General features: G+C 35.6%; 1 protein-coding gene across 1 annotated transcript in view; it reads right to left on the reverse strand.

The window, feature by feature from the left end:
• Window positions 1-4,214: 4,214 nt before the first annotated feature.
• MRPS9 (mitochondrial ribosomal protein S9) overlaps window positions 4,215-22,857 on the reverse strand; it is a gene marked incomplete at its 5' end in the record, with an annotated part of 29,246 nt that continues 10,603 nt past the window's right edge. The window contains 7 exons of the mRNA XM_010183668.1: window positions 4,215-4,421; window positions 5,816-5,985; window positions 6,908-7,016; window positions 8,721-8,889; window positions 11,514-11,589; window positions 14,287-14,369; window positions 20,633-20,712. Of these exons, the coding sequence (XP_010181970.1) occupies window positions 4,330-4,421; window positions 5,816-5,985; window positions 6,908-7,016; window positions 8,721-8,889; window positions 11,514-11,589; window positions 14,287-14,369; window positions 20,633-20,712 (779 nt within the window). The remainder of the gene's footprint in view (window positions 4,422-5,815; window positions 5,986-6,907; window positions 7,017-8,720; window positions 8,890-11,513; window positions 11,590-14,286; window positions 14,370-20,632; window positions 20,713-22,857) is intronic.

Here is a 22,857-nt window from a genome sequence, read left to right on the forward strand (position 1 = left end):
GTACTTTTCTGTTTATGTGGTCAGGTATCCAGGGAGAGATTTGTGTTCACATGTGTCTGCAGGACACTAAGTAAACTACTACAACTGACACCCAGTGTGTGCTAGCAGAGCATAAATAATACATTTGCTTCTATTTCCAGTCCATGAATTATCTATACAAAATACCACAGAGTACTGTGAAAATTAATTTATATATGCACAAAGATTTTATGAAACTGTACAGATAAAATGCAGTTTCAATAACAAATCCCCCTCCCTTTAGCTGAAACCAATTTCAGCTTTGAGCAACCTGGTCTGGTGGGAGGTGACCCTGTCCATGACAGGGGGGATTGGACCAGATGATCTTTAAGGTCCCTTCCAACCCAAATCATCATGCGATTCTATGATCTTAACTTTATGATGACTGGCACCATATTACCATACCATTTCTAAGCTTCACACATCAGCTGGCATTTATTAGTATAACATCTGAAATATTAATTTGAATGTTTTATTTATACATTGTAATTAGATTGGTGAAAACTTGCATTAACTGACATTTATTACTTCTTACTAAGATTTCTTTTGGCAGGAGAAAAAAAAATCCTGGAAAGAATCTGAATCTGCCCTTTTGAAACCAAATACATTTATTTTCATATTAATCTGTTATTATAAAAATCACTATTTATAAGGAAGATTCATTGTCATTTATTTCCCAAGTTTCTACATATCACTTCTGAAAACAGAATTGTTTCATTAGATTGCAAACTGCTCCATCTTGTGGTAACATCCCAGCATTAATGCAAAACAGTTTTATCTTCTGAGTAACTTGTTTCCACACTAAAGAAATGTGACAACTACCAGAAATCGATGGCATAGACATATACCATTTGCCTTAGAGACAATTTTGGTATCTTAATTAAAACAAAACATCAGTGTGGTGAAGGGAAAAAAAAAGAGCCTAAACCACATCAACCAGAAATCACCGAAGGCTTATTTTTGCCCACATTCGAAAAATATTTTAATGTTTAAAGTATAAGCACCTGTCACTTTCAGGACAATTCTGTGAAATCTTGTTGGCAAGATACATTGGCTCACACTGCATGTGGTTCAAAATTGGGACCTGAGAAGCCTGGCTTGGACACGGTTTGCAGGCTGGAGTTCAGGACCACTTCATTCAATAACCTTGGCAATGCACGGGAATGAGAAGAACAGAAAGTTAAAACAGATTATTCAAACCAATAATCTGGTTCTATTACTGTGCTGCTGACAGAAACCAAAATTAACCCAAATGAAATTTCCTTATTTGGTTCTTCCATAAGATACTTCAGTTCTGATGAATTGGTACAAACGAGGAGGGGGGGGTAGGAAATGGTAGCCTCACCTTTTGATCAGCTTTAACACTACAGAAACAGTTCTTCTTAATAGACCTATTTCACCTCCTAACTCCTAAATGTTAACATGTTTTGCAAATGAGGAACTTCATACAAGTGAAAAATGCAAAAAGTATGTACACTTGGTTTTCCTTTCAAAATGCTTCTCTCTTTTGGCACAGTCTCAGAATTAGCTGGAAGCCTAAGCAAGTAGCTATGAAGCAAGTGACACGGTTGCATAGCATTAACAAGTATTTCTAGGGACTTACCTAAAAAGTTACGATGAATTCAAAAGCTTTATCCTAACTAAAATGTTTGCTTAGTTTAAACACCAAAGGCCATGCCCACACTTTTTTGGAAGGTAAAACTTTAAGAAATCCTTTAAAACCTGGTTAAATACTTTGGATGTTATAAGTAGTGATAAACTGTCGCACTCTTAGAGCTTTATTGGCTAATAACAAGGTAGGAAAATTAATATGGTCAAACTGATTACGTTTCGTTAAAGATAAAAATTCTACTACTTAATCTCCTCCTATACCTTCTTCAAAGAGCATCTTCACTTAGGTCCACATGCTTATGTACATTTTGTTATGTGAACATGTCAAAAGAATCCTTAGGTACCTGCCCCAGCAAGGGTATTTACTGAATGCTTTTATTACAAGTCACAGCTTTTACTGGAACATGATATCAACTTATTTCACTACACACAAACAATTCAAACTTAAATTAGCAGATATGCTAATTAAGCCATTCTGTATTTGCTTTAGTGTAAAACACGTCTCATGTAACCCCCATTTGTTTTTCAAAGAGTTAGGTGAATCGCCTCAACTGCTGACCTTAACAAGTCACAGAATCAGAATCACAGAATGTTAGGAGTTTGAAGGGATTTCTGAAGATCATCCCCCTGCCAGAGCAGGATCGCCTAGACTACGTCCCACAGGAACACATCCAAGTGGGTTTCAAATGTCTCCGGAGAAGGAGACTCCACAACCTCTCTGGGCAGCCTGGTCCAGTGCTCTGTAACCCTTACAGTAAAAAAGTTTTTCCTCATGTTCAGATTGAACCTCCTATGTTCCAGCTTGCTCCCATTGCCCCTTGTCCTGTCGTTGGCTGTCACTGAGAAGAGCCTCACTCCTTCCTCCTGACCCTTGCCCTTTACAAATTTATAAACATGAATGAGGTCACCCCTCAGTCTCCTCTTCTCCAAGCTAAAGAGACCCAGCTCCCTCAGCCGCCCCTCATAAGGGAGATGCTCCACTCTCTCAATCTTTGTGGCTCTGCGCTGGACTCTTTCAAGCAATTCCCTGTCCTTCTTGAACTGAAGGGCCCAGAACTGGATGCAATATTCCAGATGCGTTCTCACCAGGGTAGAGTAGAGGGGAAGGAGAACCTCTCTCGACCTACTAAAAACCCCCCTTCTGATACAACCCAGGATACCGTTGGCCTTCTTGGCCGCAAGGGCTTATAAGTCACACAATTTTATTAAGACGAACTACCTTAGCAATAAGAAGTCTTGCCTAAGTTGAGTATCCATGAAGTAAGAGTTAAAAAGAAGCACAGAGCGGCTTTGGGGAGTAAGAAATGAATCAGAAACGCATCAGTGAAGGATGCATACCCAGTTTCTGACCTTCTGTTTTACTCCGTTCAAGAGGTCTGTTTACTTGCTACCCCCTCTTGAATGGTGCTCAGGAAAATAATGACCCATACACATCACTCACAGTTGTTTATCACCTGCAGTGACCTGCTAGCACCTTTTGTTACCTCTAAGGTGTAATATTTTTGGTATAATCTACAGGAAAGAGGAACCAGGGCAAGCACTCTAGCACTTAGAAAACCTGTCTGGAGAGAGTTTCAAATACCGAAATACTCTAAATTAAAAGAAAGTTGGAAAATGCCTTGTTGTTAAAACTACTGAATTGTCTTTTTTTTTTCTGCTTTCTCCTGGTGAAATGAATTTTACACTCTTTTTTGCTGCAGCCCAGGTCCTACAGGAAAGATGAAGGACATGCTCTTCCTTGGAAGCTCTATGTATTTGACCTCTGTCCAGGAAAGAAGCTGGCAATAAACCAAAACTTTGCACTTTTGGGTAAGCACTGTAACTACTAATCTATTTTTGAGGCTACAATTATAGACAAGAGGTGGGCAGCACTGTCATCACCTCCTGCTTCTGATTTTAAAAAAGAGAAAAGTTATGACTGTATTTGGCAAAGAGTCCAATGCTATCTTTGTGCATTAGCCATACTCAGAACATTCCTCCTTGATCAGGCCCCTTGAGATTTAAGGGGTGGAGAAGAGTATTCCAAAAGATTAACTTCAGCCTAATCCCTCCAGCTCTTTCTGCATTTGCCGGAAGAAGAGAAAAACCTGACTCCTCCAGAGGGTGATTCAGAGCACCTAAATTTAGGAACTTGCTCTGAATCACTCCCTACTTAACCTAGGGAGGCATCCCGGAGACAACAGATTCCATACGCAAAGGTTATTCTCTGTCCTTGTTCCTCTTTCAGCATCCCCTTAATTGTCAGTACCATTCTTGTTAGTTTCTCAATTCCACTATAGCTTAGGTGGGAAGTTGTCACTTATCCTGCAATACCTGTGAGGCAAAAAAGAAGGCATGTCAAAGTTGTCCAGATACCTGTTTAGGAGCTGCCTAATTCCAGAATTTAGACAGTCAAGTCACTAAGCAAACAGACCAATTTTTAAAACTTATAATCTCCAACAGTTTAATAAATCGTTATTGACTTCAGTGAAGCTAAGATGCAACACTGGCACTCAAGGTACTATTTTAGATTTGGCATATCACACCACAATTTTTCACAAATTTAAAGAAAGTTTTCTGATGCTTTTTAAACAGACAAAACACAGTAGTTGTAATGGAAATATTCTTTATTACTAAATATATTTATACAATAGTTTTAAATCATAATTCAGTGCGTTTTGAAATTCTGGTACCATTATTTTGTTTTTGAAATACTCAGACTTATCGCTTTTTCCAGGTGAATTTCCGTCTGGCTCCCTCTTGACCAGGCTTTTTGCGTTCCTTCACACGTGGGTCAACTGTTAGTAGTCCAGCTACAAAACACAGAAAAGTACGAATTTGTTTACTGTCACTAGTTAACATTACAGATGTACTACATGTGGGGGACTCAAGGCAGTCAATAACTTTGCATATGAATTTTAACATCTAGAAGGATAGGGGTTCAGTACAAAAAAAACACTAAAAGGAATTTCATCAGATCTTCTAACATTTTAACTTTTCTTAAGTAAGTGAACTTTTCTCACATTTTACTTTACAAACCCTTAAAAAAATCCCACATTGTTTTATATCTATATTGCCTAAGCCTTCAGAACAGCGGTCTCCAAGACATTTTTGATTGCACAGTCCTATTAAATATTTTTGAGCATGCATCCCAAATATATGTGTATTCATAAATTATATACACTACTGAAATTCTAAGATTTTCTTCCTGCACCGCAATGGATCACCCTGCACAGCACTAGGGTGCAAGCACCCCACTTTGGAGACCACTGCTTTAAAGTGCATTTAGTGTTACCAAAGTATATCTGGCAATGTCCAAAACAGGTTCAGAATTATGCTGATCTCATTACAGATACCCAGCTAATCACAATGTCAGTTTATAGGGGTATTCCTAGCAAGTCATATTTGTCAGTACTGAAAAACTATAATCAAAGAAACTTGTTGCAAAGATACTTGCATAAAGATAGCTTTACTTCCATGGATGGCAACAGAGTAAAAAAAAAAAATCATACCTGCATGTATTAGTAGCGGAAAGCTATTCTCCCCACTAGTCTACAAAGAGCACAGTTAAAAACCTCACTGTTCATAATTCTGGTTTTGCTCAAACAGTGTGGCATCTCACCACTGAGAAGCATCCAATACTGCAGTTATCCAAGTAAGCTCTATCTTACCCTAGGTAGCTTGTAAACTCTAAATAAAGCAGGAGATGAAAGAAGCTCCTTCAGTCTGGATAGTTGTAGGAAATATGTTTATGCCCATTACTATCCCTTCAAAGCTAACCCTCTAGTGTTTAAGTTTGAAAATAAAACTTTTTAAAACATGAACAAGACATAACTAACCAAATAAAACAAAATATAACCTTAGTACCTTACAGCTCACTAATGCCTGATCCAGATTTATTTGTTAGTGAAAATACATTCTTGTTTAGTGATTCCATGTTGAGGCAATATAAGTCAGTTAACAGACCTAAGAAAGGTCATGCACAGATGGAAAAATGCTTAAGAAGTCATCCAAAATGCACACTGACAATGTTAGGAAAAAAGTGAAAACAATTTATAAATAAATGCAGAGCCCTTTCATACAATACACACAGTTTCATTGAATTAATTACTCAAATTTGCACTATGTGATCCTTAATTAATAGAATTAATACAAGGATCATTAACAGAAACACATTAAGAAACATTGAAACAATTTCAATACCTACCTTGCCTCATGAATTCCACCTCTTTTTCTGTCACAAAACTCCTTAAGGCTTTTGCAGAGGCTAAACGTATTGCTCCAGCCTGTGCAGATCTTCCTCCACCAGAGACTGTGCAAACCGTATCATGTTTTCCAACTCTGTCAAGAAACTGGAAAGGGAACAACAACTGTTCTCTAAAAATAAAAAATAATCATAATAAAAATTAAATATGTACATGCATGTAAAGTTACATGCTATATACATTTCTTATCATAGTATATACAAAACCACAGTTAATTTTCAGGCAGAGATCCTGAAAAGGTATTCAGATCTCTGATTTCCTACTGATATCAACTATAGCATCAACAGGAAATTAGCAGCTAGAGCACATTCAAACTGCCAATGCTAAGTATTTTAAAGTTCAGTTTTACAGTTACTTTTGTTTCACTAATTATCTATAGATGCCAAGATCTGTCAATTCTGGCTATTCAAACCGAGCAAGTTCTCACTCTATTTTTGAGCCCAGAAACTACAATATAAAATAATAACTAAAAAAAAGGAAAAAAAAAATCACACGAGAGATAGAAACTATCTTATGCCAACCTTACGAGAAGTCTTCACTATATCAGACTCTGCGCTTCCTTCAGAATCTGAAGCTTTACGTGAAGTGTCTCACCTCGTTTGCTTCCATTATGTTATTGTATGCCAGAGCACTTACACACGCATACAATTTGCAAATATCTCAGGAAGCACTTAAAGACATTAATTTTTAATTTCTCATTATTAAAATAAACTGCAAACCTTTTCTAAGGGGACTGAAATTTGAAATTATCCAATTAGTTTGTGCTCTTGGGAGAGACAAGCAACACAGAGCAAGGCTTACCTATCAGTTCTTATACTACAGACCCCTGAAAACTAGAAGGAAAAGCAAAACTAGTTTTCATTAAACAGTTATAGAGAAACAAAAACACAGCAGCAACTCTGTGGAACACAGTGCCAAAATATAATTTATGGTATGACTTTTGCTAGAATAATTTAAGAATTAAGAATTTAAGAATTTAAGACTTGTTTATTCTTAATTAACATTAAGAATACAGCATTTCATAGTGTTCTCACCTGTCCTGCAGCACTGGGAAGTAATGTAAAATGTCTCTTCCATTCACTGTAATTTTTCCAGTCCCATTGTCATAAACCACGGCAGCAGCTCTCGCAGTTTTTCTTTTACCTTAAAGGAATTAAAACCAACCTGTTATGAAGCTTCAATATTCTACAGGACTTCAAGTGTCCAAGTTAAACAAATCTCAACACTTTCACACAGTACCAGCTGGTTTTTTTTGGAGGCTGATGTAACAAAAAAAAAAAAGTGAAGGAAATAAATACAAATAATGAACAACTAGCTTTCAATGTATTTTAATCAATAACTCTTAAGTGGGAGGGAGGAAGTGTGTGTTGAGGGGAGGCAGAGGTAACACTCTACCTCCTACAACTTCAGTAGGTAGGACACTTTCTTGACCTGGTCATGTCACAGTATATGACAAAGAGTTTGTTGAACACCTACGTTTACAATAAGTACAATTTTTAGTAATCCTAAGATACATTATAAAATCATATAAAAGTACAGAAGTTTAAGAATATTCACATGGAAAAGGTTCACACTATATTGGTACAAGCAACACCTATGCATTATTTAGCATATTTTCCTCAGAAATTTCTCCCTACAGTTAGTTCTCTCCAGAGGCATTAGCTTCAACTTAAAGCATGACAAAGTCTCTGTGCTAAGGCTTAAGACCAATCTTCTTTAGCACATTCTGATAAAAGAATTACTAAATAAATGAGACATTTTTCTTAATTTAGGGAGGTGATGGGACGCAAATAAGACTGAACTTACAAAATTCTGAAGACACTACTGAACACCAGTGTGGATTAATAGCCAGTCTGGCACTCTCGCATCTCCATATTGTTACATCATCTTGAAGCCAACCCAGCTAGAACAGAGGTCTCGAGCCATTTCCCCCCCTTAAATTCACTGTGACCTTTGCTCTTATCATCATCTGCTGCCTGCTGCTTAAGAATACATCATTTCTGACAAAGATTTCTCTTAAAGGTACAGCATAAAGTGTGTGTGTTAGCATATGCTTTGTCCAGAAAAGTCAGCCCTTCCTATCCATGTTGTTGATACATTATTTTTTCTACCCAATCACTCATATCACATATCATATAATTCTTCCACTATTTGTCCCTCCACTGAAAATGCAGGCAGACTGTGTTTAGAGGATACAGAGACCTTCACAGCTTTTCTCTACCTCTGCCTCAGTACCAAAGACTGATTTCTATCTCTGTCCCCTAATGCTAGATGTGGTTCGTCCACTTGTTTTAAAAAAATTCTAATTCCCTTTTTGCATTTTCCTAGGCTGTTTGTAAATATTCAGAAGCCTTGCTATTTATTCTTTGCTTCTTCAAAATTCTCCTTTGCTGGCCTCCTTACAAAAGACACAACGAAGGTTACTTAGTATTCTATGGATGGTACTTTAATACTAAGCAACAACACTGTTACATCCATGGAATTCTCCATATGCCTTTGTGTTTCCTCAGTTCCACACCTTTCACCTTCAACAGTCAACTCTTGCCAGCAATGAAAGTCGTTTTGTATCCTACAACATGTAGCACAACAGGTCCCCTCTACAGAGGCAGAACTGTATAGATGTAAGACATAACAACTAACAGTTGATAGACTCCATGCCAAAAACTTCCAGTCTGTTACCAGGCAATGTCATAACTTGGTACACCATAACATAAGTAACAATTATAGATGCAATATACACACAAGCAAATAAAAGTTATGTACAGCACTGCTGACTGTGTCACACTATAAAAAGGGGTGTCAAGAGGAAAAATTCTGCATTGTTACCAATGAACTCGAAATTATTACCTTCGCCGGTGCTGAAGGCCACTCCTCGCTCATCATACTTCAAGGGCTCGATAACTATCTTCTGTAACTGCACAGAAACTTCTCTGGAAAACTTCTGTATATACTGTTCCTCAATGTCACTACACGGCAATGCCACCAATTTTTGTAAGAGTTGAATAAATCTTGAATACTGCAGACAACAAGACTTCATTAAAGGATGCAAGTGTAATTGCATTTGCTAAAACTTTCTATTTTTATATAATTGATCTTTCCTACTTTACTTTTATTGATTTCTGACAAGATGACACTTTTGCACCTACATGCTGATTTAAGAACAGCATGCAGATGCATCATTTTCTGTGTTACTAAAGTTACCTAGTTCCTTCTTCAGGCAACAATGAAACTAATTCAAAGCATAACGAACCCCTCTGTAACACTGGATTACTGTATTACAATGAAGTTCATATCACTTTTAAAAAGAAAACATTGAGGGAGTTGTCTTCATTCTTTCATTATTGTTTTATTAAAATGGCAAAAGGAAGATTTTTCTCCTCATTTTCAGTAAGTCAGTGTGCTCACTGACTTAGAAATAACTTTATTTCAGTAAACTGAACCTCTTAAATGATTATATTTCATAATATACACAGGAAATGCCTATCTATCTATCTTTGGCTGTTCAAGCTGAGTTACTTTAATGTTTATGATTTCCTTTAAAATCGAACAATCAAGCTATTTAAAAATTCAAGAGATACTTGACTTAAAGGGCAACCTCTTGAAATAAATTATCCTTTGCTACTGTGTGGTTCTCCTTCCCCCTTGCACCCCCCTCCAAAGTTCTTCAACATGTGATTAAAGAGTAAACACCACCATGTTAACCCATTTGTGCTAAAAGCCGGGATGTCCTGTTATGAAGTGTTACTGGCAGGAGCACTAGAGAGCTGCTCACTGGATATAAAGGTATGCTATCATCTACAATGGATTTTTCATATAGATATTATAACCTTATTTTTGAAGTTTCCTTTACCATAAGCTGCAAAGTATTTTTTATTCTCTGTTACCAGAGTCTTCTGCACAAAATTAATACTTTTCTTGTAACCTAGCAGTAGACCCTAGAAAGTTACTTTTGTCTAATGATATGACACAGATGTGTGGTAAAGTCTTTGAAGACGAGAAAAACTAAAATACAAAAATTTAAAAATTAGAGGCTATAGATGAGAAAGATTCCAACACTTGCAGAGTGCAAAGGGGAAAAAAAAATCAATAGCTCTGACTTTGTTTAATAATGCAAATACCACAGAGAAATTACCTGTAATGGCAAAATAAAAGAATTTGAGCAAGTAAGACTGGCAGCTCATACAGAGTAATTTCAAATACATTTTAAAAATGTTTGTTCCTGTAGGCTGAGGCTTTGTGGGTTTATATGCAAGAGGCCAGTTTGAGGTAAGAGGTTTGGGGTTTTGTTTTTAGTTTGGTTTTTTTTGTGTTTTGTTGGTTGGTTGGGTTGGTTTGGTTTTTTGTTTACTGCAGTCTACTTTTACAGAGGGAGAGCGTACCAAAAAAAAAAGGAATGAAGAATACTAAACTGTTCTGTTGTACAACTAGACCAGTTCCTGGCACCTTGAGGGGAAAAACAGCCATTCCAAATGCAGGAGCTACTACGCAAGCAAGACAGAGGAAGTCTCCTGGATATACCAGGATAGAGAATTTAAAATAATTTACACTCATAGACAAGGAAGCTATCGTATGTTACTGTTCTGGATGACAAGTGAGCACAGGGCATGTTTGCTGCTGCTATGCTATTTCTCCAATGACGCTGTCCCCAGGACAGAAGAGACTGAAGAATACCGTTTCTAGGGAAGAAAATACTTGGGATGCTAAGACAAATAGTGTGATATCCTCTGGTGCTATCAAATTTGAGCTTAAACTTCCAAGAGAAAACTGAAGCTGGCCACAAAGACTGAATCTGTTGTTGCAAAATCTAATGCTATTTAGAGGGCTGTAGGAAAAAGCTCTGAGTAAGAAAGAAGTGTATGACTATCAGGATGAAGAGTCTTACTCCCAGAGATACATGTAAAGAAGGACTCCAAATCTAGACAGTGATACAGTTTGCAGATACTGGGGAAACTACAAAATCCTCCTCTTTCCTACCATATTCATATCAAGGAGAACATAGCAAGAGATATCTGTATCATACCACAGACCTATGTGGCTTTGTATCTTGTTTCTGATACTTGATTCTGTAGCCAATCAATGAGAAAAAGGACTCCTTATTTCTGATCAGCCTTCTCTGTGATTTTTCTATGTCCTTCTAAAGATTAAGTAATCAGAAACTGGGTGCAGGTTTACCATTACACAAATCCATCGTGTTTCCCATCTTGAACATTTACCCCTTCTCTACAATAAGCAACAGAGCTTCTAGCCCCGTCTGTTACTCATCTGTAACTAGAATAAATGACTATTTATTTATTTGTATTACAAAGTGTTACCACACTCCACTTCTGACTATATAACTAGATGACAAGGAACAAGTGCTCTAGGCCTCACAACGTTACCAGGAGAAAAAGTGAACAATGTTAGAAACAACGTAAAACCCTTAATAGTTCTGTACTATGTTACATAAGAAAGCGACATAGGTCACTTTTCAACACTTGAATGTGATAGCGCTGCAAGCATATATAAACTTTATGAAAAGGAAGAAGATTTTTTGAAGAGCACCTGCTTCTATGTAGTACCTTTTCAGTATGCAAAAATGCACCCAGAGTCTGTATTTTTAAGACACAAGTCTTCTTAAGATTAGAAAGATTAATTACTTACATCATCATCTGACAGTTTTTCTAACAACATTTCTTCCAATTCAATCTTAGTCAGCCATCTGCTGCCAGCCAGGTTTCTGTTTAAAATATCACATATATTCTTCCTTTAATTAACCATGCAATTAGAGTTACATCACAAAGGACCACACATACAGTCAGTCCTCGTTCAGAAATAAATTTTCCATTATATCTGAACACAGATCACATTCCTATAGTAAACATGAAAAAGCCTACAGTAGTTTTAAAACGTCTTTTGAAAGGGACGGTAGCTTCACATATTGAATTAATCACATGAATATTATGAGTATCAGTTATGCATTATTCATATTATTGAAGACTGAGATTGAGCTACAATAATATTATAATAGTAAGTGATCTTCCCCACAACTTAGGACTTAGTTTTAAAAGTCTGCTGCTAGGACAAGTTTGGTTTACAAGCAGCAAAGACCAAAATCAAAGGCAGAATGTTAAACCCTAAAGTAACAGGATTTTGTCTCTATTCTTTACTTTTCTGATCAATACAAAAAACTCCACAAGCAGTAAGCATGGTCAAAGTACTAATGTAGCAATGACACACTGTGTTTTAGCTACTGTGTAATCTTGACCTGCTCAGCAGAGAAACTACACTGATAGCAATAGCTGAAATTTCTAAGACACAGCCTCATATGGAGATGCTAACACAAAAAAAACCAAAGCTTGAAATAAATACTTGTGAAATATCTATGATATGAAGTGACCAACAAAACAGAACGGCACCATAAATATACATGCCAACATTTTCAGGTAAATTTATGGCAAAGCTGTTAACTAGTTTCTTGTTTCTTTAGGTTTTTTAGTAACAATCTTAGGGAGCTGTGATTCAGAAAAGCACTTCCCCTGAAGGTGATTTTAAGTAATACTTCTTATTATGTATGTATTTTAATTCTTTTCTGAGTCAGGGCACAAGAAACGTTTACTTAGAAACTGGTTTTAACAGTAATTTTTAAAAGTTTTCAATTGTGACAGACTCAAGTATATACTTAACATTTACATAGTGCTAATTTCAGTGAAGTCAATGAAATTTTTTAAATGTGAAAAGCTATAATCTTCAAGTAGTTCAAGATCAGGTCCTAAACCTACAGTTAATATTACAGAACGTGTTCATAATAGATTATTTTCGGGGAAAAAAAAAAACCCAAACAAATAGAAAACCAAAACAGCCCTTCCCATCTACCCTCCCTCTACTTATACTTCAGAGATAAATTATCCAGGCTAATCTCAGAGGAGGTACCGTATCCAGTGTAGAAAATAAGTCTCAAAAAATCCTATAAGTTCTGAGCTTTTACAAACCTAACAGGGAAAAAACCTTTCAACTCTGACTAGCTTTAGGTCATTTTTCACATCAGTAAATCCACTGGCTGAGCTCTGTAAGGAGTAAGGCTATTTTTCAGCAGCATACACCAAGAAACTAAATTCATTTGTTCTCTCGTCTGCTCAGAAGCTAACATGAATCTATAAAACATTCTGTGGGTCATAGGACAATATTTATATATCATGAAGAAACATGAACTTCTGTTATTTAAGCAACTGAGATAATCTCAGCAAATTGATCCTTTATCTTCCTAACATACATAACAAATGGCTGAAATTAAGAAATGACAAACCAACATGATGCGCAACTAGAACAGCACATAAATCTGGCTAGAAAATTCACAGCAAGAACAAAGTTAAAAACAACTTGGACAGTGAAAAACTATATACAATACTTTACAATACAAATACTATACAATGCAATATAAAAGTATACGCTATACAGAAAAGCAGGAAATGCCAAAAATCAAAACTTCATAGCTTTATCCATTTCTTTTAAAGACTTGCTTAATTTAGTTAAAATGCTTGCAAAGAATCTCAAAATAGAAAAACAAGAATACAGCTTAAGAGAAGTAAAGAGTTCTTAAAGCATACACCCATTTCAAAGACAATCCTGACTGTATGCACAAAACTAACAGCTGTAGCATCTCCCATAGCTTCTTCAGGTTGAGATGTATCTTTTCTGTCCAGTGGCTAACTAGCTGCAGAGCTTGCTGTGCATACCAGTAAGTTCAAGAGGAAAGAGTAACTAAATTTAAGTACTAATAATTGCAATATTTAAACAAATCTAACCAAATAAACTTTTCTAAAATTACTGTAGTTTTTGATTATTTAGTTGTTCAGAGCCATTAGAAGAAAAATAGTGAAATTAAGCATTTAGATACTCTTCAAGTTAAATATTGGTAAGTAAAAATATTCAAGAACTGCAATTAATGAAAGATTATTAAAGAGCTCAGCTTTAGGCCTCAGAATTTTTCCAACAGATTAGCAACTTATTTGGTATTTTAAAAGGCCTTCTTTTCTTATAAAAAAGCTTACATCCTTTTTCAAAAACCTTTAATAAAGAAATAATTAGAAAACTTCATATACAGAAACAGAGTCCTAGATATTCTCTACTTACCTTCAAATCACACTTAAGAATTTATAGGAGAGAATATTGAAAAGGGCAGGGAGACTAAAGAGCAAGAGAAATAAGTGGGGGTTTCCTATTTCAGTAGTTGGAAGGGAACAATCCTCATGTACATACTACAGATAAGACTATTCAACCTGAAATTACCATACAAATATTAGACAAGGAAGAGGGAAAATGTGTTTGTGGAATAAAAGACAAGTAGGGTGGGGAACTACAAAGGGAAGTGCCAAAACAAGACACTGAAGTATTTTTAGAAAACTAGTATCAATATTCATTCTAATCAGAAGCTTACCTTTTTTCCTTCTGTGAAGGAAGATTTTGAGCTGTCAGCTGGTCTTGACAGTTCTGAACATTTAGCAATTTTTCATATGTTTCCTAAAATACATATGGAAAAAAGCATTTAAACACATTTTTCCAGTTAATACTCACATTTTGTTATTTAAAACATGTTTATGTGAACTTGCTCTCCAAACACTTAAGATCGAGGTCAGAAAACAAGCTGAGCTCTAACAATTAAAAAAATATAGCAAGTTAAATCTAAACCAACAAGCATTTAGACAGTATATACTAATATTTCCATATGCAGTTCAAACGAATTAATTTTGAATTCTGCTATTTTTTTTTCAACAGTGCTTCTAGCCTTCTTACACACATTTGTAAAAAAAAATTCTCAACTATATACAGAAAAGCAGCTACAGAAAAGCATACGACATTATACAAATAATGGATGTAACTCTAAAACATCCTACACAGTACCTTCACTAGTGCATTCACGTTTTAGTGTGACTTCCTCAAAATACTGGCAAGGTTTAAGATTGTAAATGATTTCATTCAGTTAGATTTTTGCACATTTAAAGTATCAGCTATATTGCTGGTCTGTATGAGTCAGAACCCATTGCTTCTTACACAGGTGTGTCAGGACACACAAAGTTGTACGTTTACCATAATCAGAATTTCTATTCTTTCAAATGTTACAGATATATTTAGTCTGAATTTTCAGGGTTTTTTCTTAAACGATTTTCTCAAAATTCTTAACTTTGCTATTATTTTCAAATAATGCTGTGCCAGTGATTTACCACTTCAGAAAAACGAAAGGAAAAATATTCCAAAAGGTCACACTGAAAATATTACAGAAGAAACATGCTTTTAATGAAGTATTTTCATTTTCTTCTTTTCAGTTCAGAAACTTTCAGAAACTATTTGGTTCTAAAATGTAACTTCTAACACTCTGAATTACAAGTGATTCGAATTAGAAGGTGAATAGGGGTATTTGGAGAAATAATTATAAATTATATTGAAACAAAACAGGATTGTTGTATTAAAACAAAGTACTTATATGCCAAATAATTTACTTCCATTAACAAGTGAAAATAGAAAACTATAATCACTTTCATATACCTCATTAATATAATGACTTTTAGCAAATACTGGAGAGAAACAACAGCCAAGAATTAGTAGAGACAAGGAACAGTAATTTTTTTGTTTGTACTACTTACAAAAACAGTAAAAGAAGAAATGTGAGACAGCTTTGTATTGTCAGAAATCAACAAATGAAATACTAGTTCTTAGCATAATACTGGGATTTGCAACAGGGTGCAATGAAATTTCTGCAAGTTTACATTTAAAGAAAAACAAAACAACCGTGCCCTGCCTAGTTAGAAACACCTACTGTTCAAGTTGATTTATCCACTAATACAAAAATATACCCACACATATACTAAAAATATTTGTATTTAACATTTGTACTTCAGTGAAGTCTTTGATGCGGGCCATTGGTGACATTTTTAACAGCACAGTGGAACAAAAGTACTTTTGGAGTAACTCCACAGTATAAAATTCTGAAGTACAAAATTGTCCACTTTTCTTTAAGACAACATAAGAGCTCATGTATTACAGCTGTATGCCTTTCAGAAATCCTTTATTTTTTGATAAGAGATAACTGTATCAGATAGGAACTAGGAAAATTTTTCAACTTTAAAAAAAACCCTAAAACTATTTATCTTCAAACACTGGAAGCATCATATAAAAAAGCACAACAAATAATATTTTCAACTATTTCCAAACCTCACAAATACATCTGTAGATCTCCAAGAAAACAAGATATGGTAGCACTACTGTGGGCAAGATTCATTTCACATCACACTAATAATCTTAATAGCTCCATTCAGAACTACTAGGCTACAAAAATTATTGACTATACATTAAAAGCAAAGACGAGGTCTGGGTTAGAGGGCACGAGATGTGCCTGACACCAAGCAATTTTTACACATCTGTAGTTAGACATGAAAAAGAATCAGTGTGGAAGCTTCTGCTCAGGACTGTAGAGAGCACAAAGAGATGGGGAAGGAGGACTGGGGGTGCCCCTCAGCTACCTGGAGAGAGCTCCATTGGAACAGTCTTAGAGCTTCTTGGGAGCATCTCGAGCTTCTGCATTTGGAAGAAGTCAAGCCAAGCATCAAGAAGATACTTTGGTATTAGATGATCAGAAGAGGTAATAGGTTACTAAGTCTTATAAATGTATAAGGAGGTTTTTCACTTTACTCCTAGCTTTTCGGCTTAGCCTCTTGACTTCGTAAGTGCCATCTTCCTGCCTGGCAAAAGCAGTCTCCAGTCTGCCCCCTCACAAGTACACATCATCTTCACTACACTCTGGAATATACATTTATATACTGGAACAGTCAGCAAAAAACACATGAACCAGGAGCTCAACAAAAACACAACTATGACACAGCCCTTTAAAAAGGGGCAGGGAGAGGGAACCATAGTTGTTACCTTAGGACAGACTGACTATAGTCAGAATTGCTTCTAAACAGCAACTGAAGCATTTTCAGGTAACATCACACAAGTTAAAGGAAGACTTAAGGATTCTGTTGTGATATTCAGAAACTACTGATAAATGCAGGCAAATAAAATGGGATATGGGTTGCCACCCACTAGTAACAATGAATTGCTAAGGCTGAAAACAGCAGCAAAAAAAGCTTTACAACACCTGGAACAGTAAGGTCTTCCTGAAGACCCTCCCCAGGTATTCCCAAAGAACACCAACACTCCACAGCCTGTTTCAGTTCTAAGGATGATGAAGTCAAACAACAATAAAAAGTAGTATGTTCAAATACTTCCATGTGTGAGAGAAATGCTAAATGTAATTTTCTGCATATTTCTGGCAATGAAAATGGACTTGCATCTCTTATGAAATAAAATTTTGGTCTGAAGTATTAAAAAAATTAATGCATTTATTTAATCTCTGTATAGAGATGAAGTCAACAGACTAAAAGAACCACTCACATGTGAAGTAAAGTACATGGAAGAGCTTTTGCAAAATCAGGAAACACGTGTAATGCCCAATAATTTATCTGACAAATCTTCACTCCTCAAAGGCTAAAGAAAGCTTCTGAAGACACACTTGCTTTTTCAAAGCTGGCAGGTGAAGATTTTACTAATCACTTCAGGATTCAATAGTCCAATTCATGAATGTACACATCTGTGTGTCTTGTAAACTCAGCTATTACACAATCAAAATAGCTGATTTTACAAGATTGGCTACGTACTGAAATGCTCCCGTTTCTAATGGAGAGATCAAATTTCAGACCTCTACAAGGATGCGCTGGTCTTTAAAAACAAAATATATTCTTATTTTACCCTGCATAAAAATTTCAGATAAGGAATTAGCAAATGAAGAGAAGAAATTATTTTTACAAAAAAAAATAATTTTAATGTTTTGGTTAAAATATACTGCAGAGCCCACATCATTTTACATCACAGTTTGCATTTTTCTTTGCTGCTTATGTGGCTTTGACTTCAGCATATACTTTGTGGGTTTTAGGTTTTGTTTTTTTAACAGTTAAAATGCTCTATTGTTAGACCATTTACCTTTCATCTACGACCTCTGGTATTTCTAAAAAAGTACAAGCAGCACAATTACATAAAATTACTATTTTGCTAGACGGAATGGTACGAAAAGATCACTTCATCTTGTTCTGCACATTACAAATATGACATTACTTTGAAAAACTTTCAAGTTAAATGATGATCAAATAAACTATCAAACATTTGTGAAATGGTGTTTCATGCCATAAACAGTCTTTTGTGTATCAAAGAGAAACAAGTTGTCCTTTCCCCTACAGCTAAACTGTATTCAACAGGCAGAACAAAGACAACAATGGAGTATAAAGGAAGTATCCTTTATGAAAGTTCAATTAATATTCAAGTCATAACAACACTATATATTGGCAATTATACTACATGTGAAAATATACTGTCTACTTTTACTAAGTGGATAGTATTACTTATTAGCATTAACTAAACAAATACTGTTGTGATCAGTTATAATACTAACAATTAATAAAATTCAAGCTCCATATGAGTCTATGCAGTAATTAACAGCGTACAAGTTTAAGCTAAATATTATGTTTATCTGAATTACTGGGCTTAATGTAGCAATTCAAAAGGCATCCTCAAATGGGATTGATTACTTACACTAGACTGTATTAACACACAACCCTTTTTTCTCCTAGTCAAATTAATTAGTTATGAGACTTAAAAATAATTTTCTTAAATACATATTAGTCTAGTAAGAGGTTAAAACAATGTTGCGAATTCCACGCAGATTTCTGGTTTCATTTGGCTGACTAAAAGAAGAAAACCTGTTAAACCGCACTTAATGGATTTAGGTTTATAGAAGCCTACTTAATGAAAATATTTAGAAAGAGTTGAAGAACACTCAAGTTATCCTACACTAATGAAAAATGCATTTGTCAAACCAATTTGTTTGAAGGTGTTTGCCATGCTGCTAGAAACAAGATGCAAGCTATTCTTTTAGAGATTTCCAAGGCAAGCTTGCATACTCTTTTTAACTGCTAGGAAGAGCTAAAAATAAACTCATGTTCCTTGTAAAATTTGTAATTTCTTCATTATGATGGAATGCAACAAAACATCTTGCCCTTGGGTTGCTCCGTTTCAGCCAAAACAAATGCAAATGGCTTGTCAGATGACAGCTGTTTGATAAGGCTCCTCTACAAGACCTGCATGCTTCACTTTTTTCCGTGAAACTTGGGATGAAAGGCAGAAGGCAGGAAGAGAATTAATGTAGCATACAGTCTAAAGGCAATGCTACAACCGTGATTAAGTAGAAAAGTTAAAAGGCACAGATTTTCCACAGCCTCGCTGCGTGCAACCCATCCGTGTAACAAGTTGACAGGCCTAGCGCGTCAGCTCCATCATCCTCTCCGACAGCTAAAACGCAGCATTGCATCCCTTTTCAGAGAAAATTTGCGTCTGCACCATGAAGCGTTGTACATTATTTCTTAGCACTGCAGGGGGCTCAAGTCCATATGGAACCTTCACAAATATTACCACAGATCAAACCAGCGGCGTTTCAAGGCAGATTTGACATACCTATTTAAATGAACAGCAGGGGTCCTCGGGCTGCCTCAGGCTGTGCAGGAGAAAACCTCTGTGGAAAGCCTATGCTGCAGCTCCATTACTCAGCAAAGACATACTCTACATTTATCATTCATTTCATTTCTGCCAGGGCAAGAAGCTCATTTGCCCAAGGTCAACAACAAAAAAAAGAGAGGGGGGGGGAGAGGGGTTTATTCTCCCAAAGAAATAAATGTACCTGACAAGTGGGGATTTTGTCCTTTGGGTACGCAGAACACTAATAAATATCAGATAATTCTAATAAAAACACTATACTCAGTGAAGCTGTGTACTGAATTTGGTAACATAAAAACGTATTTTTTTGACAACAAACCAACCATAGAAGTAACTTTTTAAGACTATCTAATGAGGAAATAAAATCTTACACAACTGTCCAATTAGATATTTCTGCAGACATTATTAATGGTTTTGTCTTCTGTAAGTACACCTAAAGAACTATGCCCATCTTTCTATCAACTCTTCTAAAGCGGTAGATGTTTGCACCGTTGATGGTCACAGACATGAAATGTCTGTTTCCAATTCCTGTTAAGAACCAGGGTCCAGTGATGTTCTATTAGATACAGCTTTTTTCATAAAGGTAAACAGATGCAGATCCATTACTCCTGGAACTGTATTAATCAGAAAAAGCCTTAAGTTTGCTTGAATGGAACAGTCTTAGAAAAATCAATTAAGCAGTTTAAATGCAAATTTTCTTCACACTAAATGTCAGCACAAATAACATTTCCTATAGCTTTGCCCTTCAAGGGAAGGAAAAAAAAAAAGAACAAAACCAAACCAACCTATTCTTTATTCTACAACTAGAATTGAAATAGTTTCCTAGAACTAGTTGTTTTTGTTGTATACGCGTTCTCCACTACTAACCTTATGCTGCTAAACACATAGAGCCTATAACAAAGCATTCAGACTATTCAAACCCAGTCCATAGTCAACACTGTAAAATAACCCAAAAATTAAAGCAAGAACTATTATGTAGTTTCTCTATGTGACACAGAGAGATATATGACATAAATGTGACATAAAAATGCCCCAAGTAACAGATACTATCACATACAAATACACATTGCATTTAGCTTCAGTCGTGATATTATGGACAACTGTGAAAACATGAGTAAACTCAGGAGCTCCTGATATGCATCTCTAGAATAACATGTACTTGACTGGGAGCTAACATTATTTATCACAGATTATAACATACTTACATGCATTAATGAATAATATGACTGCTTGCCCGTATAAAAGAGAAAGTGAAATGGCCGGCCATCTTCTCCCCACTGGATTTCTAATGAAAAGCAAGATTAGACAAGAAAGCAATATACACTCACTAAAAAAGCACCCTTGTATTTAATTGCAGTTGTAAACCTTTCATAATACCAATTACCTTTCTAATTATCAGAAAACAGAAACATTTTACATTCAACCTGTCCGGAAATCTAACGATTTAGACTACCTTGTAAAAACCAATCTCCATCTGCAATTATAACCAAGTAGTTAATCTAATATTTCTAAACATCGTTAAACATGAAGGAATCCCTCATGTATCTCTTAAATAAACTTTCAAAATCTCTATAGTTGGTATAACAGAAGTATACATTTTAGTATATGAAAAAGTACGAACTAAGAGACAACTGAAATCTACATAATGATTGCAAAAAATGAAAGTATAACAGTGCTTTAAACGCAGAGCAATCTTTTTATTAGTATCGTATGTCTAAACTAAACCAAGTATTCAGACAATTGTCTTTTGTGGGTAACATGACTGTATTTACAACTTGTGTAATTTTAGGACTTGCTTATGTTGATTAATTTGGTGTATTTAAATACAAAGACCTATGTATAATTAGTTCAGCAAGAAAACATATGTTCCATATGGAACAGGATGCCCAGGGAAGTTGTGGATGCCCCCTCCCTGGAAGCGTTCAAGGCCAGGTTGGACAGGGCTTTGAGCAACCTGGTCTGGTGGGAGGTGTCCCTGCCTACGGCAGGGGGGTTGGACCAGATGAGCTTTAAGGTCCCTTCCAATCCAAACCATTCTGTGAATCTGTATCATTCAGCATATCCAGTTTACTTATTCATTAAAACTGTTTTTTAAGGACAAATACATTTCAACTTCAGGGAAAAAAAATCAAATATAAAATAACAAAGATCTTTCCCAAATAAAGAAAAGTGACAAAAATAAAAACCTGAGAGCTTTTTACAAATTTAACTGTAGAGAAACCCCTAGCCATTTCATCCAGTGAAGTTCAAATGGTGTCATTTATAAGCTATAGGTAAAGATAAGACTCCAAGAAGCTGTCTGGTGAGCACAATTATGTATTGCATTGGAACATTAAGACATAATATGGCAGAAGCTGAATGTAAAGATGCAAAACTTACTACAACAGAAGGGGACTTTTACCCACACATACTACTCATGGAATGTGTGAATTTCCATGTATGCAGCTGTAAAAGCACATTTCATTTAAGTTACTCTTCAGGGAGCATTCTGAAGTATTAAATATATGTTTTTGTACTTCAAAGTTACCAAAGTATAGACAAAACAAAGCTGCCTTAAAAGAGATACTTATTGAAAGTGTTATTTTCAGATGCAAATACAAAGATATACATTTATACTAATTAGTTCTTATATTCTTCAGGACACAGCTAGCATTTCAAAGAATTCTTCAGTCCTTAAAGCATACAGAGTAGTAGCTTAGTTCTGACATAAAACAGCCCTTAGATTTTATGATTAACCCTCTCTCACCCTTTTGCTTTCTACTTTTTACTTCACAATACTCTGAAGTAAGAAAATAATGCATGATACCATTTGAAAGCTGACATTCCAAAATTTCAGAAAATTTAGACAGCTTTTTAAAAGACGCACAAAGCCCAGAAGGAGGGAAGGAGGGAAAACTCTGCTGATATTCAGAAGTGTCCATGTGGACCTTGACAAGGAATGTAGCATTTCACACCCATGCTACTAGATCATACTAAGTGTGCGTGATAAGTGGACAACAGGTTTTGACGTATCTTTTAAATATTCTATGTAAAATTAATTTGGTGATTTCAGTGAAGTTCTCACTGACCAACTAACCAACATACTGGCACATCACTGACAACTGGGACTTCATACAGTGTCTCAGAAGCAAGATCAAAGACAGTACGGACATGAATGCAGTAAGGATTTTCAGGTCAAAACTGAGACGTCATTGGAAGTGGTTCCACTCTCCCTATTTTCACAACTGGCAATTTCAAAGCAGCAATTCTAAGCTTTTAGAGCAAAGAAGTTTTGGGAAAACTTTCAGTTTAAAATAGTATTAATGAATATTTTATGGCTGTGATAGACAGCTCTGACAAAAAGCTACTGAATTCAACAGAAGGTTCTCCTGTGACTTCAACAGATTCTGCACATCATCCTACCTATTGTTTATTTTTAAACAATGAAAAA

Source organism: Mesitornis unicolor, unplaced genomic scaffold, assembly GCF_000695765.1.
Source record: "Mesitornis unicolor isolate BGI_N332 unplaced genomic scaffold, ASM69576v1 scaffold11304, whole genome shotgun sequence".
NCBI lineage: Eukaryota > Metazoa > Chordata > Aves > Mesitornithiformes > Mesitornithidae > Mesitornis > Mesitornis unicolor.